This window comes from Lissotriton vulgaris, chromosome 5 (genome assembly GCF_964263255.1).
Source record: "Lissotriton vulgaris chromosome 5, aLisVul1.2, whole genome shotgun sequence".
Classification (NCBI taxonomy): Eukaryota; Metazoa; Chordata; class Amphibia; order Caudata; family Salamandridae; genus Lissotriton; species Lissotriton vulgaris.
Window position 1 is genome coordinate 750978426 of NC_141693.1, and position 26261 is coordinate 751004686.

General features: G+C 47.2%; 1 protein-coding gene across 1 annotated transcript in view; it reads right to left on the minus strand.

Moving 5' to 3' along the window:
• The window catches only part of PRODH2 (proline dehydrogenase 2), a 458908-nt gene that overhangs the window by 199008 nt on the left and 233639 nt on the right, over positions 1–26261 (minus strand). The window contains exon 6 of the mRNA XM_086922192.1: positions 23824–23970. Within this exon, the coding sequence (XP_086778318.1) occupies positions 23824–23970 (147 nt within the window). The remainder of the gene's footprint in view (positions 1–23823; positions 23971–26261) is intronic.

The window sequence follows — 26261 nt, forward strand, 5'->3', positions numbered from 1 at the left end:
AAAGTCAATGGTGCATAAAAGTTATACAGTTACTGCAAAAGGAGACTTCCGCTTAACCTAGAAGGATGAAACTTTAGACACATACACTAGAAGTGTGTACCATAATCCATCGCGGTTATGTGCTAATTTTGGTTTGGCTTTATCAAAACATGTCGTGTAAGGTGTCATACGATTTGGAATACTATCCCCTCGACAGTCCTGTCGACGGGGATAGCATTCCACCCTTCTAGAGGGAGAAGACATGTTACTTTACTGAAACGCAGTTGATTTTTAAAAAAAAATTGAGACGTTGGCCTGATATATGATGTCTCCAATTCTGGGGGCACCTTGTATCAGTCCAAACAACCCTTATAGTGTCTGGTTGTAAGTCAACCTTATTATACAAGCTATCCTAATGGTAGCATGGACTAAGCAGCCTTAAAGGCTTAACTTAAGAGGTTGTGTTAAGCGAGCTGTTTTACCAATCACAATCCTGTAATATCAAATGAAAGGACACCACACAAGTTATATATTATACATAATATGTATTTATTACTAGAATAATCCTCTATACTCTTTATGAGTCTAGAGGCACAAGCGTTTAACCCCTTCCCTGCTCATGACGAGCTCAGCTCGTCATGCAGTACACTGGTCGTGTGCTTATGACGAGCTGAGCTCGTCATGAATAATAGGATTCAAGGATCTGCAGCACAGAGGGGGAATTACTGCAGCAGTCAAGGTGTTAAACAAAAGCACAGTTAAACATATGAAAGTTGCACAATTATGGATGAGGCCCAGGGGCCATGCAAACCATATATTAAAAAAGTGGTATAAGAGATACCAATCGAACAGTGGTTAGGCCTAGGGCCTAGGGAATTGTGGGAGCAGTCGGGACTAGCAATGCTGAAGTCGGGAAAATCCCACGGGATTCGGGTGCAGCGCTTAAAGCACACACATGCACCAATGCAAAGTCAATGGCGCATAAAAGTTATAAAGGTACTGCAAAAAGAGACTTCCGCTTAACCTAGAAGGACAAAACTTTAGACAAATACACTAGAGGTATGTACCAGTGTGGGAACACCGGCGTTGCTGAGTTACCTCACCCACAGGAAGCGGGTGCACAGGTGCGAAGTAGTGTCGGGTTTCATCACGCAGGTTGATGGTGCCTGAAGATGAAGATGCTGCAGGCGTCGTGAAGAGAAGTGTCCGGTGTGATCCAAGGGTGGATCGAAGATAAAGATGATCTGAAAGCAGAGGGGAAAGAGTCTGGGTCACTCAGCAGTGACCAGGGTTGAACCAGGAAGGAACCAGGCAATGTCGGGCGCTTTCAGGTCGGTGTCATGAAGCTTCTCTCCGCTGCCACGTGGACTCTGGGGCACCGAGGATGTGCAGGAGTGGATCACGAGCTGTCCCACAAAGGCTCTCACTGTAGGCGGTGTCGGCCTCCGGATTGGCGCAAACAACCCTTGGCAAGCGTAACCCACGCAGGATTCAAAGATGGCTCAACACTCGGACCAAGAGGGTCAGAGAGTGTGCTCCTTTTCAGGGGAGAGAGTGCAAGTCTGGAGCAACCAGACTCACAAGTCAGATTTCAAAGTTCATCGGCACAGGGGCCACAAGCCAACGGGCAAGTGACCGGGCCAACGCATTGAGCCAAAAGATGCAGAAGGGCCCCACGCAGCACTCGGTGAGTGTAGAGGGGTGAGCTTCGGTGCAAGAGAGGCTCAGGGCTGGGGCTTCTCAAACCCCAATGCACAGCTTCGAGGGGGCCTCGGATGCTGCACGGTCAGCGCCTCGTGGTCTTTCCAAGATGGCAGGCCCGACGCTTCAGGTCACCTCCACGGGTCTCAGCTCTGCGGGGACTGTGGATCGGGCTGTTAGAAGGCAGGCATGCTGGGTCTTGTCTAACTCTGTCGCTCGAGTTCCGGCGGGAGCTGCAACAAAGCAAACGTCGAGGTGCTGGATGGTGCCTGTTTGCACAGGGTGGTCACTCCTTGACCACAAGGGAGATTCTTCAGTCTTCTACATCGAGTAGGATGTCGAAGGGTCAAGAGATTTGTTTCATAAGTTTCAATCAGGATAATCTGAATGCTTGGGCATTGCTCCCACTTTTATACCAATCTGGTGGGCTGGATTACCTGCTAGGTCCCTCCTATGGATGGGACCCAGGAAGCGGGTGGTTACACCCCTTTCCCTTTGTCCAGGGTCATGCTGGGACTGGGGCTGGTGTGCCCCAGAACCGGTTTGACCGGATTAGCACAAGGCTTCCCTTTGCATAATCCGGTCAAACCGGTTCTGGGGCACACCAGCCCCAGTCCCAGCTCAACCCTGGACAAAGGGAAAGGGGTGTAACCACCCCCTTCCTGGGTCCCACCCATAGGAGGGACCTAGCAGGTAATCCAGCCCACCAGATTGGTATAAGAGTGGGAGCAATGCCCAAGCATTCAGATTATCCTGACTGAAACTTATGAAACAAAACTCTGGACCCTTCGACATCCTACTCGACGTAGAAGACTGAAGAAGCTCCCTTGTGGTCAAGGAGTGACCACCCTGTGCAAACAGGCACCATCCAGCACCTCGACATTTGCTTTCTTGTAGTTCCCGCCAGAACTCGAGCGACAGAGTTCAACAAGACCCGGCGTGCCTGCCTTCTAACAGCCCGATCCACAGTCCCTGCAGAGCTGAGACCCGTGGAGGCGACCTGAAGCGTGGGGCCCGCCATCTTGGAAAGATCACGAGGCGCTGACCGTGCAGCATCCGAGGCCCCCTCGAAGCTGTGCATTGGGGTTTGAGAAGCCCCAGCCCTGAGCCTCTCTTGCACCGAAGCTCACCCCTCTACACTCACCGAGTGCTGCGTGGGGCCCTTCTGCATCTTTTGGCTCAACGCATTGGTTCGGTCACTTGCCCGTTGGCTTGTGGCCCCTGTGCGATGAACTTTGAAATCCGACTTGTGAGTCTGGTTGCTCCAGACTTGCACTCGCTCCCCTGAAAAAGATCACCCGCTCTGACCCTCCTGGTCCGAGTGTTAAGCCATCTTTGAATCCTGCATGGGTTGGCTTGCCAAGGGTTGTTTGCTCCAATCCGGAAGCCGACACCGCCGACAGTGAGAGCCTTTGTGGGACAGCTCATGATCCACTCCTGGACATCCTCGGTGCCCCAGAGGTCCACCTGGCAGCGGAGAGAAGCTTCACGACAGCGACCTGAAAGCGCCCAACATTGCCTGGTTCCTTCTGGGTTCCACCCTGGTCACTGCCTGCTGAGTGACCCAGACTCTGTCCCCTCTGCTTTCAGATCATCTTTATCTTTGATACACCCTTGGATCACAGTGGACACTTCTCTTCACGACGCCTGCAGCATCTTCATCTTCAGGCACCATCAACCTGCGTGACGAAACCCGACACTACTTCGCACCTTTGCACCCGCTTCCTGTGGGTGCGGTAACTCAGCAACGCCAGTGTTCCCACACTGGTACACACCTCTAGTGTATGTGTCTAAAGTTTCGTCCTTCTAGGTTAAGCGGAAGTCTCCTTTTGCAGTAACTTTATAACTTTTACGCACCATTGACTTTGCATTGGTGCATGTGTGTGCTTTAAGCGCTGCACCCGAATCCCGCGGGCTTTTACCGACTTCAACATTGCTAGTCCCGACTGCTCTCAGCGATTCCCTAGGCCCTAGGCCTAACCACTGTTCGATTGGTATCTCTTATACCACTTTTTTAATATATGGTTTGCGTGGCCCCTGGGCCTCATCCATAAATGTTCAACTTTCATATGTTTAACTGTGCTTTTGTTTAAACACTTGTGCCTCTAGACTCATAAAGAGTATAGAGGATTATTCTAGTAATAAATACATATATTTTTATAATATATAACTTGTGTGGTGTCCTTTCATTTGATATTACAGGATTGTGATTGGTAAAACAGCTCGCTTAACACGACCTCTTAAGTTAAGCCTTTAAGGCTGCTTAGTCCATGCTACCATTAGGATAGCTTGTCTAATAAGGTTGACTTACAACCAGACACCATAAGGGTTGTTTGGACTGATACAAGGTGCCCCCAGAATTGGAGACATCATATATCAGGCAAACTTCTCACAAGGGGTAGAAGAGAAGTAGAGTAGAGGTAGAGGGTAAAAGAGAGGTGGAGGGGTAGTAGAGGTGTAGAGTAGTAAAAGAGGGGTAGAGGGACAGTAGAGGGGTAGTAGAGGGGTAGAAGCAGGGTAGAGGGGTACAAGAGGGGTAGAGTGGTAGTAGAGGGGTAGAAGAGGGATAGAAGAGGGGTAGAGAGGTAGAAGAGGGGTAGAAGGGTAGAAAAGGGGTAGCGGGTAGAAGAAGGGTAGAAGGGGTAGAAGAGGGGTAGAGGGGTGGAAGGGTAGCAGATGTGTAGTAGAAGGGTAGAGGGGTTGAAAAAGAGGGGTAGAGGGGTAGAAGAGGGATAGAGGGTTAGAAGGGTAGAAGAGGGGTAGAAGGGTAGAAGAGGGGCAGAGGGGTAGAAGAGGGAAAGTAGAAGGGAAGAGGGGTAGTAGAGGGGTTGTAGAGGGGTAGAGGGTTAGTAGAGGGGTAGGAGAGAGGTAAAGGGGTAGATGGGGGAAGAAAAGAGGTAGACTAGAGGTGGAAGGGTTGAAGAGAGTTAGAGGGGTAGAAGAGAGGTAGAGGAGTATAAGAGAGGTAGAGGGGTAGAAGAGAGGTAGAGTAGAGGTAGAGGGGTAGAAGAGAGGTAGAGGGGTAGAATAGAGCGAGAGGGGTAGAAGAGAGGTAGTGTTGAGGTAGAGGGGTAAAAAAGAGGTAGAGGGGTAGAAAAGAGGTAGAGGGGTAGAGAGGTAGGAGAGGGGTAGAGGGGTAGTAGAGGGGTAGACTAGGGGTAGAGGGGTATACGAGTGGTAGAGGGGTAGAAGGGGGTAGAAGAGGGATAGAGGAGTAGAAGAGGGGTAGAAGAGGGGTGGAAGGGTTGAAGAGGGGTAGAAGAGGGGTAGGGGGTAGAAGAGGGGTTGAGGGGTAGAAGAATAAATGGGTAGAGGGGTAAAGGTATAGAAGAGGGGTAGAGGGGTAGAAGGGTAGAAGAGGGATAGATGGGTAGAGCGGTAGAAGAGGGGTAGAGGGGTACAATTGGGTAGAAGGGGGTAGAAGAGGGGTGGAAGGGTAGTAGAGGGGTAGAAGAGTAGAAGAGGGGTAGAGGGGTAGAAGAGTTGAGGGGTATAGAAGTAGTAGAGTGGTAGAGGGGTAGTAGATGTGTAGAGGGGTAGAAGAGGGACAGAGGGGTAGAAGAGGTGTAGAGGGGTGGAAGGGTAGAAGAGGGATAGAGGAGTGGAGGGGTAGAAGTGTAGAAGAGGGGTAGAGGAGTAGAGGGGTAGTAGAAGGGTAGAGGGGTAGTAGAGGGGTAGAGGGGTAGTAGAGGGGTAGGGGGTAGTAGCGTGGTAGTAGAGGGGTAGAGGGCTAGTAGAGGGGTTGAGGGGTAGTAGAGAGTAGAGGGGTAGAAGAGAGGTAGAGGGGTAGAAGAGGGGTAGAGAGGTATACAAGGGGTAGAGGGGTAGTAGGGTAGAGGGGTAGAAGAGGGGTAGAGGTTTAGAGGGGTAGAAGAGGGGTAGTATAGGGGTAGAGGGGTAAAAGAGGGGTAGAGAGATAGTAGAGGCGTAGAGGGGTAGAAGAGGTGTAGAGGGGTAGAAGAGGGTCAGAGGGGTAGTAGAGGGGTAGGGGGGTAGTAGAGGGGTAGAAGAGGGATAGAGGGGTAGAAGAGGGGTAGTAGGGTAGACGGGTAGTAGAGGGGTAGAGGGGTAGAAGAGGGGTAGAGGGGTAGAAGAGTGGTAGAAGAGGGGTAGAATAGAGGTAGAGGGGTAGATGAGGGGTAGAAGAGGGGTAGAGAGGTAGAAGAGGGGTAGAGGGGTAGAAGGTAGAAAAGGAGTAGCGGGTAGAAGAAGGGTAGAAGGGGTAGAAGAGGGGTAGAGGGGTGGAAGGGTAGCAGATGGGTAGTAGAGGGGTAGAGGGGTAGAAAAAGAGGGGTAGAGGGGTAGAAGAGGGATAGAGGGTTAGAAGGGTAGAAGAGGGGTAGAAGGGTAGAAGAGGGGCAGAGGGGTGGGAGAGGGGTATTAGAAGGGAAGAGGGGTTGTAGAGGGGTAGAGGGGTAGTAGAGAGGTAGAAGAGAGGTAGAGGGGTAGATGGGGGAAGAAGAGAGGTAGACTAGAGGTAGAGGGGTTGAAGAGAGTTAGAGGGATAGAAGAGAGGTAGAGGAGTATAAGAGAGGTAGAGGGGTAGAAGAGAGGTAGAGGGGTAGACAAGAGGGAGAGGGGTAGAAGAGAGGAAGAGGAGTGGAAGAGAGGTAGAAGAGTAGAAGAGAGGTAGAGTAGAGGTAGAGGGGTAGAATAGAGCGAGAGGGGTAGAAGAGAGGTAGTGTTGAGGTAGAGGGGTAGTAGAGGTGTAGAGTAGTAGGAGAGGGGTAGGGGGGTAGTAGAGGGGTAGAATAGGGGTAGAGGGGTAGAAGAGTGGTCGAGGGGTAGAAGAGGGGTAGAAGGGGGTAGAAGAGGGATAGAGAAGTAAAAGAGGGGTGGAAGGGCTGAAGAGGGGTAGAAGAGGGGTAGGAGGGGAGTAGAAGAGGGGTTGAGGGGTAGAAGTGTAGTGGAGGGGTAGTAGAGGGGTAGAAGAGGGGTAGAGGGGTAGAAGAGGGGTAGAGGGGTAGAAGAGGAGTAGAGGTGTAGAAGAATAAATGGGTAGAGGTGTAGAAGAGGGTTAGAGGGGTAGAAGGGTAGAAGGGTAGAAGATGGATAGATGGGTAGAGGGGTAGAAGAGGGGTAGAGGGGTACAATTGGGTAGAGGGGGGTAGAAGAGGGGTAGAAGGGTAGTAGAGGGGTAGAAGTGTAGAAGAGGATTAGAGGGGTAGAAGAGTTGAGGGGTATAGAAGTAGTTGAGGGGTAGAGGGGTAGTAGACATGTAGAGGGATAGAAGAGGGACAGAGGGGTAGAAGAGGTGTAGAGGGGTGGAAGGGTAGAAGAGGCATAGAGGAGTGGAGGATTAGAAGGATAGGAGAGGGGTAGAGGAGTAGAGGGGTAGTAGAAGGGTAGAGGGGTAGTAGAGGGGTAGTAGAGGGGTAGGGGGTAGAATAGGGGTAGAGGGGTAGAAGAGGGGTAAATGGGTAGTAGAGGGGTAGAGGTGTAGAGGGGTAGAAGAGAAGCAGAGGGGTAGAAGAGGGGTAGAGGGGTAGAAGCGAGGTAGAGGGGTAGAAGAGTAGAAGAGAGGTAGAGGGGTAGAAGAGAGGTAGAGTGGTAGAGGCGATGTAGTGTAGAGGTAGAGGGTAGAAGAGAGGTAGAGGGGTAGTAGAGGTGTAGAGTAGTAAAAGAGGGGTAGAGGGGTAGTAGAGGGGTAGAAGCGAGGTAGAGGGGTACAAGAGGGTCAGAGTGGTAGAAGAGGTGTAGAAGAGGGATAGAAGAGGGGTAGAGAGGTAGAAGAGGGGTTGAGGGGTAGAAGGGTAGAAAAAGGGTAGCGGGTAGAAGAAGGGTAGAAGGGGTAGAAGAGGGGTAGAGGGGTGGAAGGGTAGCAGATGGATAGAAGAGGGGTAGAGGAGTAGATGGGTAGTAGAAGGGTAGAGGGGTAGTAGAGGGGTAGAGGGGTAGTAGAGGTGTAGGGGGTAGTTTTGTGGTAGTAGAGGGGTAGAGGGCTAGTAGAGGGGTTGAGGGGTAGAAGAGAGTAGAGGGGTAGAAGAGAGGTAGAGGGGTAGAAGAGGGGTAGAGAGGTATACGAGGGGTAGAGGGGTAGTAGGGTAGAGGGGTAGAAGAGGGGTAGAGCTTTAGAGGTGTAAAAGAGGGGTAGTATAGGGGTAGAGGGGTAGAAGAGGGGTAGAGGGATAGTAGAGGTGTAGAGGGATAGAAGAGGGGTAGAGGGGTAGAAGAGGGTCAGAGGGGTAGTAGAGGGGTAGAAGGGTAGTAGAGGGGTAGAAGAGGGGTAGAGGGGTAGAAGAGGGGTAGTAGGGTAGAGGGGTAGTAGAGGGGTAAAAGAGGGGTAGAGGGGTAGAAGAGGGGTAGAGGAGTAGAAGAGTGGTAGAAGAGGGGTAGAATAGAGGTATAGGGGTAGATGAGGGGTAGAAGAGAGGTAAAGTAGAGGTAGAGGAGTAGCAGAGAGGTAGAGGGGTAAAAGAGAGGTAGAGGAGTAGAAGAGAGGTTGAAGGGTAGAAGAGAGGAAGAGTAGAGGTAGAGGGGTAGAAGAAAGGTAGAGGGGTATAAGAGAGGTAGAGTAGAGGTAGAACGGTAGAAGAGGGGTAGAGGGGTAGTAGAGACTTATACAGGATGTAGAGGGGTAATAGAGGGGTAGTAGAGGGGTCGAGGGGTATTATTGGGGTAGTAGAGGGGTAGAAGAGGGGTAAAGGTGTAGAGGGGTAGAGTGGTACAAAAGGAGTAGAGGGGTAGTAGTGGGGTAGAGGGGTAGAAGAGGGGTAGAGGGTTAGAAGAGGAGTAGAGGGGTAGAAGAATAAATGGGTAGAGGGGTAGAGGTGTAGAAGAGGGGTAGAGGGGTAGAAGGGTAGAAGAGGGATAGATGGGTAGAGGGGTAGAAGAGGGGTAGAGGGGTACAATTGGGTAGAGGGGGTAGAAGAGGGGTAGAAGGGTAGTAGAGGAGTAGAAGTGTAGAAGTGTAGAAGAGGATTAGAGGGGTAGAAGAGTTGAGGGGTATAGAAGTAGTTGAGGGGTAGAGGGGTAGTAGACGTGTAGAGGGGTAGAAGAGGGACAAAGGGGTAGACGATGTGTAGAGGGGTGGAAGGGTAGAAGAGGGATAGAGGAGTGGAGGATTAGAAGGGTAGAAGAGGGGTAGAGGAGTATAGGGGTAGTATAAGGGTAGAGGGGTAGTAGAGGGGTAGAGGGGTAGTAGAGGGGTAGGGGGTAGAAGAGGGGTAGAGGGGTAGAAGAGGGGTAAATGGATAGTAGAGGGGTAGAGGTGTAGAGGGGTAGAAGAGAAGCAGAGGGGAAGAAGAGGGGTAGAGGGGTAGAAGAGAGGTAGAGGGGTAGAAGAGTAGAAGAGAGGTAGAGGGGTAGAAGAGAGGTAGAGTGGTAGTAGAGGCGTAGAGTAGTAAAAGAGGGGTAGAGGGGTAGTAGAGGGGTAGAAGCGGGGTAGAGGGGTACAAGAGGGTCAGAGTGGTAGTAGATGTGTAGAAGAGGGATAGAAGAGGGGTAGAGAGGTAGAAGAGGGGTTGAGGGGTAGAAGGGTAGAAAAAGGGTAGCGGGTAGAAGAAGGGTAGAAGGGGTAGAAGAGGGGTAGAGGGGTGGAAGGGTAGCAGATGGATAGACGAGGGGTAGAGGAGTAGAGGGGTAGTAGAAGGGTAGAGGGGTAGAAGTGTAGAAGAGGATTAGAGGGGTAGAAGAGTTGAGGGGTATAGAAGTAGTTGAGGGGTAGAGGGGTAGTAGACATGTAGAGGGATAGAAGAGGGACAGAGGGGTAGAAGAGGTGTAGAGGGGTGGAAGGGTAGAAGAGGCATAGAGGAGTGGAGGATTAGAAGGATAGGAGAGGGGTAGAGGAGTAGAGGGGTAGTAGAAGGGTAGAGGGGTAGTAGAGGGGTAGTAGAGGGGTAGGGGGTAGAATAGGGGTAGAGGGGTAGAAGAGGGGTAAATGGGTAGTAGAGGGGTAGAGGTGTAGAGGGGTAGAAGAGAAGCAGAGGGGTAGAAGAGGGGTAGAGGGGTAGAAGAGAGGTAGAGGGGTAGAAGAGTAGAAGAGAGGTAGAGGGGTAGAAGAGAGGTAGAGTGGTAGAGGCGATGTAGTGTAGAGGTAGAGGGTAGAAGAGAGGTAGAGGGGTAGTAGAGGTGTAGAGTAGTAAAAGAGGGGTAGAGGGGTAGTAGAGGGGTAGAAGCGAGGTAGAGGGGTACAAGAGGGTCAGAGTGGTAGAAGAGGTGTAGAAGAGGGATAGAAGAGGGGTAGAGAGGTAGAAGAGGGGTTGAGGGGTAGAAGGGTAGAAAAAGGGTAGCGGGTAGAAGAAGGGTAGAAGGGGTAGAAGAGGGGTAGAGGGGTGGAAGGGTAGCAGATGGATAGAAGAGGGGTAGAGGAGTAGATGGGTAGTAGAAGGGTAGAGGGGTAGTAGAGGGGTAGAGGGGTAGTAGAGGGGTAGGGGGTAGTTTTGTGGTAGTAGAGGGGTAGAGGGCTAGTAGAGGGGTTGAGGGGTAGTAGAGAGTAGAGGGGTAGAAGAGAGGTAGAGGGGTAGAAGAGGGGTAGAGAGGTATACGAGGGGTAGAGGGGTAGTAGGGTAGAGGGGTAGAAGAGGGGTAGAGCTTTAGAGGTGTAAAAGAGGGGTAGTATAGGGGTAGAGGGGTAGAAGAGGGGTAGAGGGATAGTAGAGGTGTAGAGGGATAGAAGAGGGGTAGAGGGGTAGAAGAGGGTCAGAGGGGTAGTAGAGGGGTAGAAGGGTAGTAGAGGGGTAGAAGAGGGGTAGAGGGGTAGAAGAGGGGTAGTAGGGTAGAGGGGTAGTAGAGGGGTAAAAGAGGGGTAGAGGGGTAGAAGAGGGGTAGAGGAGTAGAAGAGTGGTAGAAGAGGGGTAGAATAGAGGTAGAGGGGTAGATGAGGGGTAGAAGAGAGGTAAAGTAGAGGTAGAGGAGTAGCAGAGAGGTAGAGGGGTAAAAGAGAGGTAGAGGAGTAGAAGAGAGGTTGAAGGGTAGAAGAGAGGAAGAGTAGAGGTAGAGGGGTAGAAGAAAGGTAGAGGGGTATAAGAGAGGTAGAGTAGAGGTAGAACGGTAGAAGAGGGGTAGAGGGGTAGTAGAGACTTATACAGGATGTAGAGGGGTAATAGAGGGGTCGAGGGGTATTATTGGGGTAGTAGAGGGGTAGAAGAGGGGTAAAGGTGTAGAGGGGTAGAGTGGTACAAAAGGAGTAGAGGGGTAGTAGTGGGGTAGAGGGGTAGAAGAGGGGTAGAGGGTTAGAAGAGGAGTAGAGGGGTAGAAGAATAAATGGGTAGAGGGGTAGAGGTGTAGAAGAGGGGTAGAGGGGTAGAAGGGTAGAAGAGGGATAGATGGGTAGAGGGGTAGAAGAGGGGTAGAGGGGTACAATTGGGTAGAGGGGGTAGAAGAGGGGTAGAAGGGTAGTAGAGGAGTAGAAGTGTAGAAGTGTAGAAGAGGATTAGAGGGGTAGAAGAGTTGAGGGGTATAGAAGTAGTTGAGGGGTAGTAGACGTGTAGAGGGGTAGAAGAGGGACAAAGGGGTAGACGATGTGTAGAGGGGTGGAAGGGTAGAAGAGGGATAGAGGAGTGGAGGATTAGAAGGGTAGAAGAGGGGTAGAGGAGTATAGGGGTAGTATAAGGGTAGAGGGGTAGTAGAGGGGTAGAGGGGTAGTAGAGGGGTAGGGGGTAGAAGAGGGGTAGAGGGGTAGAAGAGGGGTAAATGGGTAGTAGAGGGGTAGAGGTGTAGAGGGGTAGAAGAGAAGCAGAGGGGAAGAAGAGGGGTAGAGGGGTAGAAGAGAGGTAGAGGGGTAGAAGAGTAGAAGAGAGGTAGAGGGGTAGAAGAGAGGTAGAGTGGTAGTAGAGGCGTAGAGTAGTAAAAGAGGGGTAGAGGGGTAGTAGAGGGGTAGAAGCGGGGTAGAGGGGTACAAGAGGGTCAGAGTGGTAGTAGATGTGTAGAAGAGGGATAGAAGAGGGGTAGAGAGGTAGAAGAGGGGTTGAGGGGTAGAAGGGTAGAAAAAGGGTAGCGGGTAGAAGAAGGGTAGAAGGGGTAGAAGAGGGGTAGAGGGGTGGAAGGGTAGCAGATGGATAGACGAGGGGTAGAGGAGTAGAGGGGTAGTAGAAGGGTAGAGGGGTAGTAGAGGGGTAGAGGGGTAGTAGAGGTGTAGGGGGTAGTTTTGTGGTAGTAGAGGGGTAGAGGGCTAGTAGAGGGGTTGAGGGGTAGTAGAGAGTAGAGGGGTAGAAGAGAGGTAGAGGGGTAGAAGAGGGGTAGAGAGGTATACGAGGGGTCGAGGGGTAGTAGGGTAGGGGGGTAGAAGAGGGGTAGAGCTTTAGAGGTGTAAAAGAGGGGTAGTATAGGGGTAGGGGGTTGAAGAGGGGTAGAGGGATAGTAGAGGTGTAGAGGGATAGAAGAGGGGTAGAGGGGTAGAAGAGGGTCAGAGGGGTAGTAGAGGGGTAGAGGGGTAGTAGAGGGGTAGAAGAGGGATAGAGGGGTAGAAGAGGGGTAGTAGGGTAGAGGGGTAGTAGAGGGGTAAAAGAGGAGTAGAGGGGTAGAAGAGGGGTAGAGGAGTAGAAGAGTGGTAGAAGAGGGGTAGAATAGAGGTAGAGGGGTAGATGAGGGGTAGAAGAGAGGTAAAGTAGAGGTAGAGGAGTAGCAGAGAGGTAGAGGGGTAAAAGAGAGGTAGAGGAGTAGAAGAGAGGTTGAAGGGTAGAAGAGAGGAAGAGTAGAGGTAGAGGGGTAGAAGAAAGGTAGAGGGGTATAAGAGAGGTAGGGTAGAGGTAGAAGGGTAGAAGAGGGGTAGAGGGGTAGTAGAGACTTATACAGGATGTAGAGGGGTAGTAGAGGGGTCGAGGGGTATTATTGGGGTAGTAGAGGGGCAGAAGAGGGGTAACGGTGTAGAGGGGTAGAGTGGTACAAAAGGAGTAGGGGGGTAGTAGTGGGGTAGAGGGGTAGAAGAGGGGTAGAGGGGTATAAGAGGGGTAAATGGGTAGTAGAGGGGTAGAGGTGTAGAGGGGTAGAAGAGAAGTAGAGGGGTAGAAGAGGGGTAGAGGGGTAGAAGAGAGGTAGAGGGGTAGAAGAGTAGAAGAGAGGTAGAGGGGTAGAAGAGTAAAATGAGAGGTAGGGGTAGAAAAAGGTAGAGGGATAGAAGAGGGGTAGAGTAGAGGTAGAGGGTAGCAGAGAGGTAGAGGGATAGATGCGAGGTAGAGTAGAGACGTAGACGAGAGGTAGAGGGGCGGTAGAGGGGTAGTAGAGGGTTAGTAGGGTAGATAGGTAGAAGAGGGGTAAAGGTGTTGAGAGATAGAGGGGAAAAAGAGGGGTAGAGGGGTAGTAGAGGGGTGGAGGGGGTAGAGGGGTAAAAGAGGGGTAGAGGAGTAGTAGAGAGGTAGAAGAGGGGTAGAGGGGTATAAGAGGGGTAGTATTGGGCAACAGAAGTATAGAGGGGTAGAATTGTAAAAGAGTAGAAGAGAGGTAGAGGGGTAGAAGAGAGAAAGAGGGGTAGAGTAGAAGAGAGGTTGAGGGGTAGAAGAGTAGAAGAGAGGTAGAGGGGTTGAAGAGATGTAGAGGGATAGAAGAGATGTAGATTAGAGGTAGAGGGGTAGAAGAGAGGTAGAGTTGAGGTAGAGGGGTAGAAGAGAGGTAGGAATATATAGGCAAATGAAAAGGACGCTATCGTCTTTAGGAATGTGAAAGAAAGCCCTCCTATGTTGAAGGTGATTACAAGCATCTCCTGAGAAACGCTGCAAAACTTTCAAACCACTGAGTAGTTTGAAAGTTTTGCTGCGTTTCTCAGGAGATGCTTGTAAACACAAATAACCAAATTCATTTAATTAACAGTTGGCTCCGCCAAGGATTGCTTAGTAACGCAAATGACTAGGAAGCTATCGACTTCAGGAATGTGAAAGAAAGCTCTCATATCTTGAAAGCTGATGACCCATGACGAGAGAGGAAAGCCAGATGGCGCCTCTGCTCGTAAGCAAGAGCGTGTGTTCGTAACCGCAAGCTCTATTCCATAGTGGAATAGAGCATTACTAAAAGTCTTGCCAGGGCAGCGCATGGGGACAGTGCGGGTGCAAACTATGGGGACATCAGCTTTAGTTTCTTGTAGGCATGCGTCCACCCCATTTATATAAAGTGAGAAGAGCAGGGGGGCGAGAAACATCCCTGTCTAATACCATCGGTGATCTTAAAGCTGTCTGTGCAGTCCCCGTTTGGGCTGTATCGTACCTGTGCTGTGAAGTGGGAATGCCATTGGGATAGGTAGTTAAAAATGCCCCGTGGTGCTTCCAGATCCACAAGTGTTTCCCAAAGTTTGTTATGGTTTACCAGATCGAATGCACTGCTCAGATTGACAAAACATGGGTGAAATTGTCCTGTCCTGGCTACTGTATTTTTATTAATTAATAAGTGTAAATTGATACATTGTTCTATTGTTACAATATGGGGTCTAAATCCATATTGTACATCAGAAAGTATATGTTTTTCCTGTGCCCATTGTTTTAGCCTGCCCAGAAGGATTCTACCCATTAGTTTGGCACTGGAGCCCAGGAGAGATATTGGACGATAACATTTCGGGTTGGCTCGATTTCCTTTTTTTAAAATAGGGACTATTGTGCTTTCTGTCCATGAGGTAGGGAGGAAACCCTTTATTGAAGAATTACATTCTTGGGTCAGAATTGGTGCCCAAAAAGTGACATGTGCTTTAAAAATATCTATTGGGACACCATCGGAGCCAGAGGCCTTTCCACTAGTTGCTTTGATTAGGGCATTAATTACCTCTTCTAAAGATATATTGGGGATGTTTGCTGGTTTAATTTGATAAAAGTGTGTAAAAGACGAATTAAAAATGCTACCCTGAGGGTTAAACATTGTGTTAAAATGTTCTATCGAATCCCCCTGTTATACAAATGTCTCGATCTTTGGAACTTCTTTCTCTTTTAGGAAAGGCTGATTTATTATTTTCCAAAAAAGGGTGTTATCATTTAAATCAGCCGCCTGGACCAGATCTTCCCATATGTTTTCTTTCAGCTCACTTTTTTTTTGTAGAGTACATTTTGGTACATAATTTTCAATGTGCTAATTTTTTCCCTATCTCTTGGTGAATCCTGTAAGGCTTTCCTTAATTTTCTGTTTATTAGTGAGCATTCTGTGCCAAACCCTGTTTCTATTATTTTTCCCCCTGGGTGGGCGCTTAAGTTTCTCTGCAATTCAAGCCATAATTTTGCAGAAAGCTTCATAATAAGCATCGCAGTAGACATACAATCTGTGCTGGTATAAAAATCATTACGAGAGTCTGTATAATTTCCAGGGTTTTTGCTGTACCATCTATATTTGCCCATCTTATGGTAAGGCCATTTCTACCCTACATTCCAATTTGCTTCGGGCATTGTAAACTATTTGGCCTAGTGATGTTTATATTAAGAGCTAATGTCAGGACAGGATGGTTGCTAAAGGCATTCAAGATAGCAATAAGCGGATCTATTAGGCGTTCACCATTTTCTGTCACCAGTATATGATCAATAACATAGTTTCTACCATACCCATAATATGTAGGTACTTTCATTTCACCATACCAATGCATTGTGGCAGAAGAATCAAACTATGCTCATAAATCATTTCATTTAAAACTTTTCCATATGGGGTTATGCAGAAAATGTGACATGCCCTCGCCATTAGTTTTAATGTATCCACAACTTTCAGGTCCTTGTCCATAACATTTACTGATATTAAAATCCCCTACCCATTATAAAACATATTCATCCTTAATTTTGGCTAAAAATACTTCTTTACTTAAATCCAATATAACTGTCACTTTAGTTGTATCAAAAACATTATTATAAAAGTTAATAATAACCAGATTGACCCTTTCTTCTGTAATTAAATGGATAAACTGATAATAGGAGGAGGAAAAATAGGTCCTGAAAACTTTCATTGAGAAGGTTATTTATATTAAAACAGCCAGGCCTCCCTTAGCCCATCTCCCCTCTGAATGTGTTGCTGGGGTTAATAAAAGACATGAAGCCCTCCACAAAGAATTCATCTAGTGACCAGGGGCCCAATGTAGGTGGCCATTTACCGGCCGGTAACGGCCGAATTCGGCAGTTACCGACCGGTAAATGGGTTTTCAGATGTAGGGGGCCTATATTTTACCGAATCTGTAAATTTACCGAATTGGTAAATTTACAGAATCGGTAAAATACTGATTCGGTATATCTACCGATTCAGTAAATCCACATGTAGGTGGCACTCCTATGAGTGCCACAGGCCCTTAACCTCATGCGCGCTAGCGGAATTCCGCTCGCGCGCTGAGAATTCGAAAATCGCACTTTGCGTGACGAGCTGGGCTCGGCATCAGCGTGCGAGGAGGCTACGCGATGACGAGCCCAGCTCGTCATCAGCCCCGAAGGGGAATCGGTATTTTACCACCCAATCCTATTGGGTGGTAAAACACCAAATTCAGGTGTGCATGCACATCTGTGCATGCACACCTGTGCAATGTGACACACAGACATGTCCTTAGGGCATGTCTGTGTGCTACATGGCACACAAGTCCGGAATTGGGGTGCTAGAGGGTGTCAAAGTGACACCCCCTGCACCCTTGCTGAAATCGGTATTTACTGAATCGGTAAATACCGATTCGGTAATGCCCATTGATTCCTATGGGCTTCAATGCCCATTGGAATCAATGGGCATTACCGAATCGGTATTTACAGAATCTGTAAATACCGAATCTTAACGATTCGGTATTTACTGAATCTGTATTACCTACATCCCTCCCCTCTATTTTACCACTTCTTAAATACCGATTCAGTATCATTCGGTATTTAAGAAGTGGTAAAATAAAATTACCTACATCGGGCCCCATGTCTCTTGAAGACAAGCTAGTTGAGCTTGATTGATAATCTCTAGCCACTCTGGATTCAATAAATTATTTCTTATTCCTGCAACATTCCAGGTCTTCAATATGGTTTTAATGGTTTTCGTGTTTGGCAGTTTGAAGGACTCAGGACCTTACTCTGTAAGTTTCTTACTTTATCCTGTACAACAATGGGCAAGTTTGGTGGTTCATTCGTTGGTCAGGGCAATAGGCCCAGTTCTGAATTCCTTAGGGCATATTCTTGCAGGTGTACCTCTGAGGTTATTCGTTGAGATCCGAAATCCGGGATAACTATAGCCGAGTTTGGAGCGTGTACATCGATATGGTTGTGGCCCTTTTCTCAAACCCTCTCTTGTTGCCAATCCTGGTCCTCATAGTACGAGAGGTGGTGGAATTGGTTTGCTGTTGGAATTAGAGTCTGGGGTTTGTATGTCGGTATCGGATCATATTGATAATCATTCTGTTCGTCCAGGAATAGTTTTTTGGATTCTTTTTTGGATACAATTCGTGTGAATTGTTAGTTTTATCCATAAACATTTCAAGCCTATAAACATACCCCAGAGGTTCAGCTCTAATATTCCTTGTAGTATTGCTATCATCAGGTTTGTATGCAAGACCAGAGAGGAGAGCTCTTACCACAAAGGGGGCACATCACAGAAGTTCACCACAATACAATTGTCTTTACCAGTTTTCCTTGAGGGTCCTATCCAGCCGACTCTTCTTACAATTATGATTTCTTTAGCCAGGCAATTTGTGCTCCAATATTTTTTGGCCGGCCAGTATATCACCTTATTCATTAGGTCATGCCAGTGTTTCATTACATTGGGCCTTAAAGTGGGAACATTTCTTAGAATAATTATAAACGGTGCTGATTCTGGCGGAAGACGTAAAGTTGTTCGGGATTGGTATTATGAGGTTGTTGAGATTTGTCATTTGTGGGCAGGGTGGACGGATTTTGCATATAGGTTTTTCTGTAGCTGCAGGAGTCAATATGGGAACCACATTGTTTCCTTGTGCAGCTTCTCTTATGGTGGGCTTTCCAGTGTGTAATTGTAGGTGGTCCAATATTTCCTTGAGAGTTACCACAAGCAAACAGATCCCAGATTTTAAGACATCCAGCTCCTTCTTGAAGCATTCCTCTAGGGTTGTAAGCCTGCGGAGGGATCCATAAACTCCATAAAGACATTTCCTTCTTTAATATGACTGTACTTGGCTGTAATTAAGTTAACATTTTAACACTGATCTATCATCCCTATCCCTTTTTTAAAACCATATTGCACCGGTATTAATATATTTTTGTAAGTAGCCAATTCCTCAAGTCTGTTCAATAATAGGCGACCCATTAATTTAACTGTTCCATCCAAAAGTAAATTGGGCCAATAGTTTTTGGGGGATGATTTATCTCCTTTCTTATGTTATGTTATGTTACAGACATTTCTAAAGCTCAGCGGTTACCCAAGGGTATCCTGGCACTAGCTACTGTCCTCTGAGCAATGAGTGTTGTAGACAGGTTTACGTGTCAAACAGCCAGATTTTTAGTCCCTTCCATAAAGCCAGGAGGTCGGTGGCATTCCTCAGATGGAAAAAAGGTTGCTCCAGGCCTTTGCAGCGCAGGCAACAAAGCTTCTCCCTCCCTACCTTGCTTTTTTTGTGGGTGGTACTGTTACCAGTTTGGCTTCAAGAGAGTTATTTTGGGCATATACCACTGAAACTGTCACTTCAGATGGTCAGGTCCTGTTCCTTGTAGGGCCTTGCACCCGGTGCAGAGGGATTTAAAGTGCACCTGGTTCCTAATGGCGAACCAGTTTAGTCTTTTGATTTCACTTTAAATTGATGCAAATTTGGAAGTGCCGGTAAGCAGTCTAGCAGCTGCATTTTGCAATAGTTGAAGTTTGTGCAGAAAATGATCCTGAATATTCAGGTAAAGACTGTTACAGTAGTCCAGCCTTGACAGGATAAGTGCTGTAACAACTGTTCACCGACTGTCAGCCGGCAAAAAATGCAGTATTTTCCTAATCGTTCTGAGAACGTACGAGGTGGCGTTTGCCATGGCATTAACTTGGTCACCAAAGTTAAACTTATTATCCACTATAACTCCTAAGTTTTTCATTTTCCTGGTGGGTGTAGGAAGAGTGCCCATAGTATCTAGGCACCAATTTGGGGTCCAGAAGTTGGCATCTTTTCTGAATAGGATGACCTCCGTTTTGCCCGAATTGAGCTACAGGCAATTTTGTGACAGCCACCTCCTGCCCGCTTCCATACAGTCATAGAACCATTTGTCTATTGCCAATTCATGTACTGGCCGCAGAGACACAACGATTAGTGATCTGTCAGTTAGGAAGGATTTCAAAAGCTTCCAAGCTTTATCCTGGATCCCACATGCCATCAAACTATCCATCAACAGATCATATTGGACCGTATCAAAGGCAGGTGACAGATCCAGCATAATTAGAGCAGCACAATAATTGTTGTTTTCCATGAGACAGGGGAACCCACTCTAGCAATTGCATTAAAAACGTTCATCAAGAACGGGATCCCAAGGTCCAGATAACCAGAGAAGAAGTCAATTGGGGCCCCATCCGGTCCTGGAGCCTAGCACTACTGCATTGCATCAGGCCACTTTTTACCACTGCCAATGAGAAGACACTAGGGGTGCATTTATCATAATTTAGGACGTCATCAGTTACATTTTCCCTATCTGCCGCTGACCCACATATGTCTGTATAATGGTCCACCGAAGCATCCTCTCCCACATTGGCACCTATGGAGGGTCCTGTATCTTGACTCAGGAATGGGGTATTAACTATAGCCCAGAATTACTTAGAGATTTTTAAAGCCAAAGCTAGTAGTAGTTTGTCCCAGTCATCCTCCTTTAAGGTTTTCAGTCTACCCAGTTTTACATTCCTTTTATTGGGAGCGAAGGGAGGTGACCAGAGCTTTATCTCTTGGCCTTTGTGCAGGCAGTATCAAACCAGCGCAGGGTTCTGGTTGGGTGATTCCTCTTCCGGGATTGTAGATTGCTTTCCACCACACTTTGCAATGAAACAAAAGCCTGCACTATGATCAACGGATCACTAAGATGATCTGGGCAGGTTAATATTTCCTCCTGGGTGCACCCAATTATAGTTGGTAGTAATACCTCTTTATGTTTGCCTATTTAAGAACTATTCCATTCCTTCTTGCTATTGTTGGCGCTTGGATTCTCCTATCCGGCACACTGAAACAACCATTCCAATATGCAGCATGATCACTAAAAACTGTGGCATAGGTTCCTATCTGGTCAAAAAATATTTTAAAAGGTAGCGCCACCAGTATATAATGTATTGTCGTACAATGTGTGTTGTCCCCGAACGTTTTCACCAAGATACCAGTATGCTCATCAGTTGGATTAGGTATTACCAAATTTCTCGTGACCAAAATCTTGTTCAATTAGACCCCATATGGGGTGTGTGAAAAATGGAACGGTACAACACTCTCTTCATCTACCAGCCCACATAGCGGTGTTGCTGTCCTGGCGCAGCTATGAGCCTTGAAATCTGACAACCAATCTATATACAAGGGATTATGGTGAACAGTTATTGCCCTATCAATTGTACACTCTAATAAGTCAGTTACCTGGGACATATTGCCCTCAAAGTTATTTTTATAAAAATTAATTAGGAGCATGTCCTCTACTCCAGGGCCACGTCACACTATGAGATGGTAGTACGAGGACTGCACCTCGGTCCTAAATATTTTTACGCATAGAGTGTTACTAATCAATATCAATAATCTTCCTCTTGTTCTACCTAACCGTGAGGGAATTACAGGAGTTTGTATTACACAAAATCCATCAATAGAAACAACATCAACTTCCCATGTTTCTTGGAGGTAAACTAGATTGTTTCCTTTTATGATCCTAATCCAATCATCATTGTCCCGCTTAGATCTAAGCCCCGCTATATTGCAAGTTAATGCATTGACCGTGCCTTTTCTCAGATCCATGGGATGGTTAGCTATTAGTAAATCTCCCTCATGTTGGCCCGGTATATGTTGTATATGCCTGATCGAACTACTATCCTCATGTCAATCACAGGTTTCGAATCCCTCCAGTGGCGCAAATTTATTGGTCAGTAATATTGCTGCTATGTGATTCCATTTTTCAGGGACGACTAAAAAAGCGGGAGGGGCAGGAGGGCCAGGATTATTAATCTGATTTCTAACTGAAAGTTTAGCGCCCTGGGGCTATAAAAGAACCCCAATGGTAAGGCATATTATGTCTTGACGCAATGGGGGAATTGGGAAGCATATCCAGAAGATGTTTCACAAGGTGTTGGTTGTTAAAGTTAATTACTATGCAATCCCCCCCGATTGATTTTGGGGAATAGCCCAACCAATTAACTTTTCTAGCCATGATTATGTCATTCGCAATATTGGAACATTCATGGGGATCTATAAACTTAGACATCCAGTGTAAGGATTTGTTCATCAGCTGTTGTGTGAACTCTTACTGAGGATTTTGCAATAGTGGGGTGTTTACTAAAACCACTACAAATGTATATGCAGACGGAGGGAGATTCAAGTTAAATTTGTGCTCCCCGACCCTCCCCTAAAATATCCTGTCTTGGCCTAGAGATATCTATGGTGATTTGTATCAGTGTAACCTGTTGGGTCTGAGGGGCTAATCAGTTGTAAACTGTTGCATGTTTATAGATGAAATGATATTTTGAAGACCTATCAGAGCTAGGTAGTGTCCAATTAGTTTTAGTTCTCATAGCTATAGATTCAGCCAAATGCAAAAACCACAGTTGATGGACAGAATGCAGAACAATGTCATACGGTCACCCCAGTACAGAGATCTGGGCCTAAATCCATCGTTTTGTTGCACTCCACACCACCCCAGTTCAGACATGGCCATATGCAAATCAGCCTTGACCCTGTGCCTCATGGGAACAGTCCAGCCCGAACTGCCAAGCCATGTCTTTCCTGGACCGGAATCAAGCATCCTAGGACCGGTTTCAGGCTATCAGCCGTCTTCAGACAGGATAGCTTGACTCCAGTGGTGTGGAGAGCATGGGACTCACGTCTGAGCATACTCATCCCACTCGGGGGACAAATGCAAAAACCACAGTTCATGGACAGAATGCAGAACAATGTCATACATTCACCCCAGTACAGAGATCTGGGCCTAAATCCATAGTTTTTTGCACTCCACACCACCCCAGTTCAGACATGGCCAACTGTTGTTTTTAGGTTGCAAAAGGCGGGAAGCAGTCCAATCCAGCTCTTGGGTGGATCTCGCAGACTCGTCTGTCGTCATTAAAGGAGATCCCTTACCCACCCCAGTTCCAGTGGTGAATTTGGTCAGTCTTTAGGGCCAACCATCCCTCTTCCTTTTGACCGGTGGTTCCTCAGGAGAGTCATGGGTCTCTTGGGTACCCGTGCCACGAGGCATAATTTTGGGGTCCATTGTCATAACCGCGGCTGGGGCAGATGTACTAGCAACAGCTCTGGGCAACAAATCATCATTTATGCAAAGTACTTATATCTCACCTCTCTACCAGATAGCCTTCCCTCTGCCCTCTTTATCTCCTTCAATAGCATGTCTGCTGCTCCTGAGAGGAACGAGTGCAAAGTGTTGACCACCTCAGTTCCTTGATCACACATTTTAGCCTTTTCGCTTCACCATGATCAAAGTTGAGCCCTTTGTAGAATATGCAAGGAAACCACATTAGAGGAGGGCTCAGCCCAGCCTCCTCTGGGCTCCAACGGGCGTGGCGGGTCTGCCCTTGGCCCGGGCTTTGCCCAGGCGCGTCCCGTGCCACTGTGCTGTGGGCGCTTTTGAAGTGCGCTGTAGCTGCAAAGGCTACTGGTTTTGGGAGTCCCGATGCTTAAAGAAACACGGCCCAGGATCAGGCGTTGGCGGCTACACCGGCCGCAGTGCTGTGGCATGTGGAAGGGGGGCAAGGCTTGCTATGAAAGAAATACCTTAATTTGTGGAATGAGACTTTGGGAATGGTTGTGTAAGAAAAAGAAATGCATGGGGCAAGTCCCAGAGTGAAAGAAAAGAAGGGATATTTGTTTATAAATCATGAAAATCAAGTGTAGATTTGTGGCATGTAAAAGAAAAACAGAATGGAAATAGAAGACAGACTTCTGTGTTGGCACAGTCTCATAAAATGTTTAGTCAAAGGTTATAATTAAGGTACTCAGTGGTGTGGTGGTAAGTACAAAATCATGTGTTAGGGCAAGAGTTCAAGACACTCCAAATAATATTTAATATGTTTTTGTAGTTTTAAAATATTTGTTTCTAAAGTCAACCCAGATGAAAGATACGTCTTTAAAATAACCCACTACCACTTCTGGGGGGTTCTAACACAGTTATTCCTGAAACAACATATTCAAAAAATATGACACGCTGTGGCATATTTCATGGCATATGTCACATGCCAGACTTGGGCTCCAACCCCTTCTGGCTTTTGAAGCGCGCTGTGGTTGCAAAGGCTCCTGGTCTTGATAGTCCTGGTGTGGGAAGAAACACAGCTGAGGGTCGGGCGTTGGCGGCTAAACCGACCGAGGTGCTGCGGGCACTTTTGAAGCAAGCTGTGGCTGTAAAGTCTCCTGGTCTTGGGAGTCCCTGTGCTGGAAGGAACGCAGCCGTGACTGGGTGTTGGTGGCTACCTGCTGACACAAAACTGTTGCCAGCGCTGTAATAGGGATCATGAGACACACAGCTGTCGCCTATTGGCTGCTTTGTAGCTAAGGCGGTGAGCATTTTTCATTCGGGGAGTTCAAAAGAGTAGATTTCAGTAAAGTGTTCATATTTAATAGCTCTTTAAACGTATCATTTTCCTAAAATTCATTCTACATATACTTTCAACCCAAAGGTTCTACTGTGAACTGTCCAATAAATAGTCCACAGAATTCTAATTTAAAATTTAGCATTTCGTTGTCACAAAACCACAATTTTGTCGTGTTGAGAGCTATGTGCCTGTAACATCTGTCAATGCCTTGATTCTGGAGTTGAGTTGAAAATAGCAGGTGTAACCCTTTAACTTTTTTTACATCACCACACTAGGCATATCATACTTACAATATCACTGGAGGTTATAGAGTAACAGCTAAGCCATGACAATACACGCAGGGTATGAGTAAGAGACCGCTCCCAATCGTACGTAGTGAGGAGTCTGCAATTCACTTTGGAGTTACATTATTTTATATAGCACTCGAGCTGGAGCCTCAATAAACTCCTTAGTGACCTACCGTATTCCGAGTCGTATGACTGGGTTACTTTATATAACTTTCTGCACACACATCACATGCTTTATTATTATATTATTCTCGTTTTCTTGCATCTACACCAAAGACTTGATGCTTACCTTTAAGTAGCACTGGTAGGTGTTCCAGATCCAGGGGTCTGATTGGTTGCAGAGTTTCATCATTGCCATGGTTACGAGAGTCAGTGCAGGGTTCAGGTATGTGTACTCAGCATCCACTAGGATCCGGACCCTCTGGTTCTTCCCATACTGCAGAGGTAGAAGCAAATGCATCACATCCAGGGGCAATCACATCAGCAAACCAGTTTTAGAGATCACAGGCTATGTATCACTAAGTCATTCTCGAAGAATATTAACATATAGGTAACAACCCAGTCACCAATCCAGATCTGAGAGACCATGTGTTCCTTAATATCTGCAGAGCCTTCCAGCCCAGGAGAGGCCAAAGTATTTATGCATATGCCTATAACCAACGCGTATAGCCCATTCAGACCTAGAGAAAACAGTTCCATAATACCCAAGCATCAGTCTCTGAGACATTCATCTGTAAAGGTCAGAGGCTCTGTTTTTCCATGTCTATCCCTTGCCCCATTAAGTCCGCAACTTTTTGCCAACCTCTTGTATTCGGGGAATAACAGATTGTATATTTCAGAATTATGATTTCTTACTTTGAAAGGTTCTGAGGGGCATCTAACTTCCCATGAAACTCGACTACAATCACAGCGTTCAAACTCAACATCGTATAACCATCTCTAATCCCGAGGAGTCTCCCACCAAACCTAGTCTATCCACGATCGCATTACATTCCCTGTGACCTTCAATGCCCCAAATATACTTTAGATGGAGAACAAAGTTCATCTCAAAAACAGGAAAAAGACACGTGATAACCTCTAATGACAGCCTATGTTTTCTATCTGTAGAGATCCGTTTGTTATAAGAAGGCCTTAGCCCTCCCACTCAAGCACAGCCAAGCACAAAACAATTACCTTGCACACATCCTCCTTTTGCCCATAGTCCTGTCCCAAAGAAGATTTACTCTGGTTTCCAAACTTAAGGGGCCTCATTTATCAGCCCTTACGTCACTTTTACGCCGCTGGTGCGTCACTTTTTGTGACGCACCAGTGGCGTAAAAAATGCACCTTGTTGCGTCATAATTACAAAGTGACGCATCTAGGTAGATGCGTCACTTTGTAAACCCCTGCGCCACATTATACCTGCACCAGGTATAATGTATGCAAGGGGGGTGTATTGACGCAAGAAAGGGTTGTAGAAGTGACGCAGTGAAATCTATGAGATTTCACTGCGTCACTTTTAGGATGCTGTTGCGTCAAAATCTTGCGCCTGCCTCACAGCAGGCGTAAGACTGACGCAGGCCCTTTCACATGGGGCTTGCCCCATGTGAAAGGACACATTGCTGGAGTTACGTCACTTTTGTGACACACTCCAGCAATGTGTCACTTTTGAGCTTACAGATACGTCAGAAATAATGATGTATCTGTAACTCCTTGCGCCATGATGCGTCATAATGTAAATATGACGCATCATTGGTGTCGCAAGAAAAGTGCAATGAAAAGTGACGCATCGCTGTTTTCACGCAGCTATGCGTCACTTTTCATAAATGAGGCCCAAGGTGCCTTGAGGGGATGCCTCTGCCTCATGCCATGTTCAGCTTTTCTCTTTCTGCTCTCTGAGCACCTAGACAGTTCCCCATTTATCAGCGTCTGACACTTTCAAGGCCTCAATCTCTCCACACTCAGAGTATAACCAATGTCTGGCGACCGAAAAACCCATACTATTGTTTTTAGAAATCAATTTCTTGAATAAAATCTTTAGTCTTAAGCTTACAACTCTGATCCATAGTCTCAATTAGAGTCACTAAAATGTTTTATACACATTTTTTGAAAATAATGATTTGTAGTAAACAGATACTTAGCTACACATCGTAGGTACACAGAAAAATTAGGTTATGGTCAGAAAGGCAGGTAGGTTTATCACTGCAGGTCGAGTCAGTCCTCTCAATGCAACCGAGTTTCAAGGATTCCGTGCCCAAAAACACATTATTACAGTTAGAGAGAGTGTTTTTGACTCCTCTTCCGACGTCTCTGCACATTAGTATAATGCTTCAAATTCCTCTGAACTGTGCACACTTACACCACACTTTAACCCATGTCCTCGGGCCCCGCTGGCTTTGGTAAACCACTTTTTCAGCTATACAGCACCCTTTGAGGTCTGCCTTCCAATCTGTGACCTTTGGAGGTTGTGCCGCCACCCCCTTTCAATATTCAGTTTAGCCACTATACCGGCTATCATTAACCATATTTTGGTGTATTTCGGCCATTGGGTGGCCCCTGTCACACAGAATATGTGCCATCATACATCTAGCTGGACTTCCTGACCCAACACCTCAGACATCACCCGAAAAATCTCGCAGTATTGCCGCAGCAGCGGGGAGTCCCATAGCACATGAAACAAGCATTGGCATAGCCAATAGGTCGCGCCTTTGGGACCTTATGAGTGTTTAGTTATCCAGCACAATATCC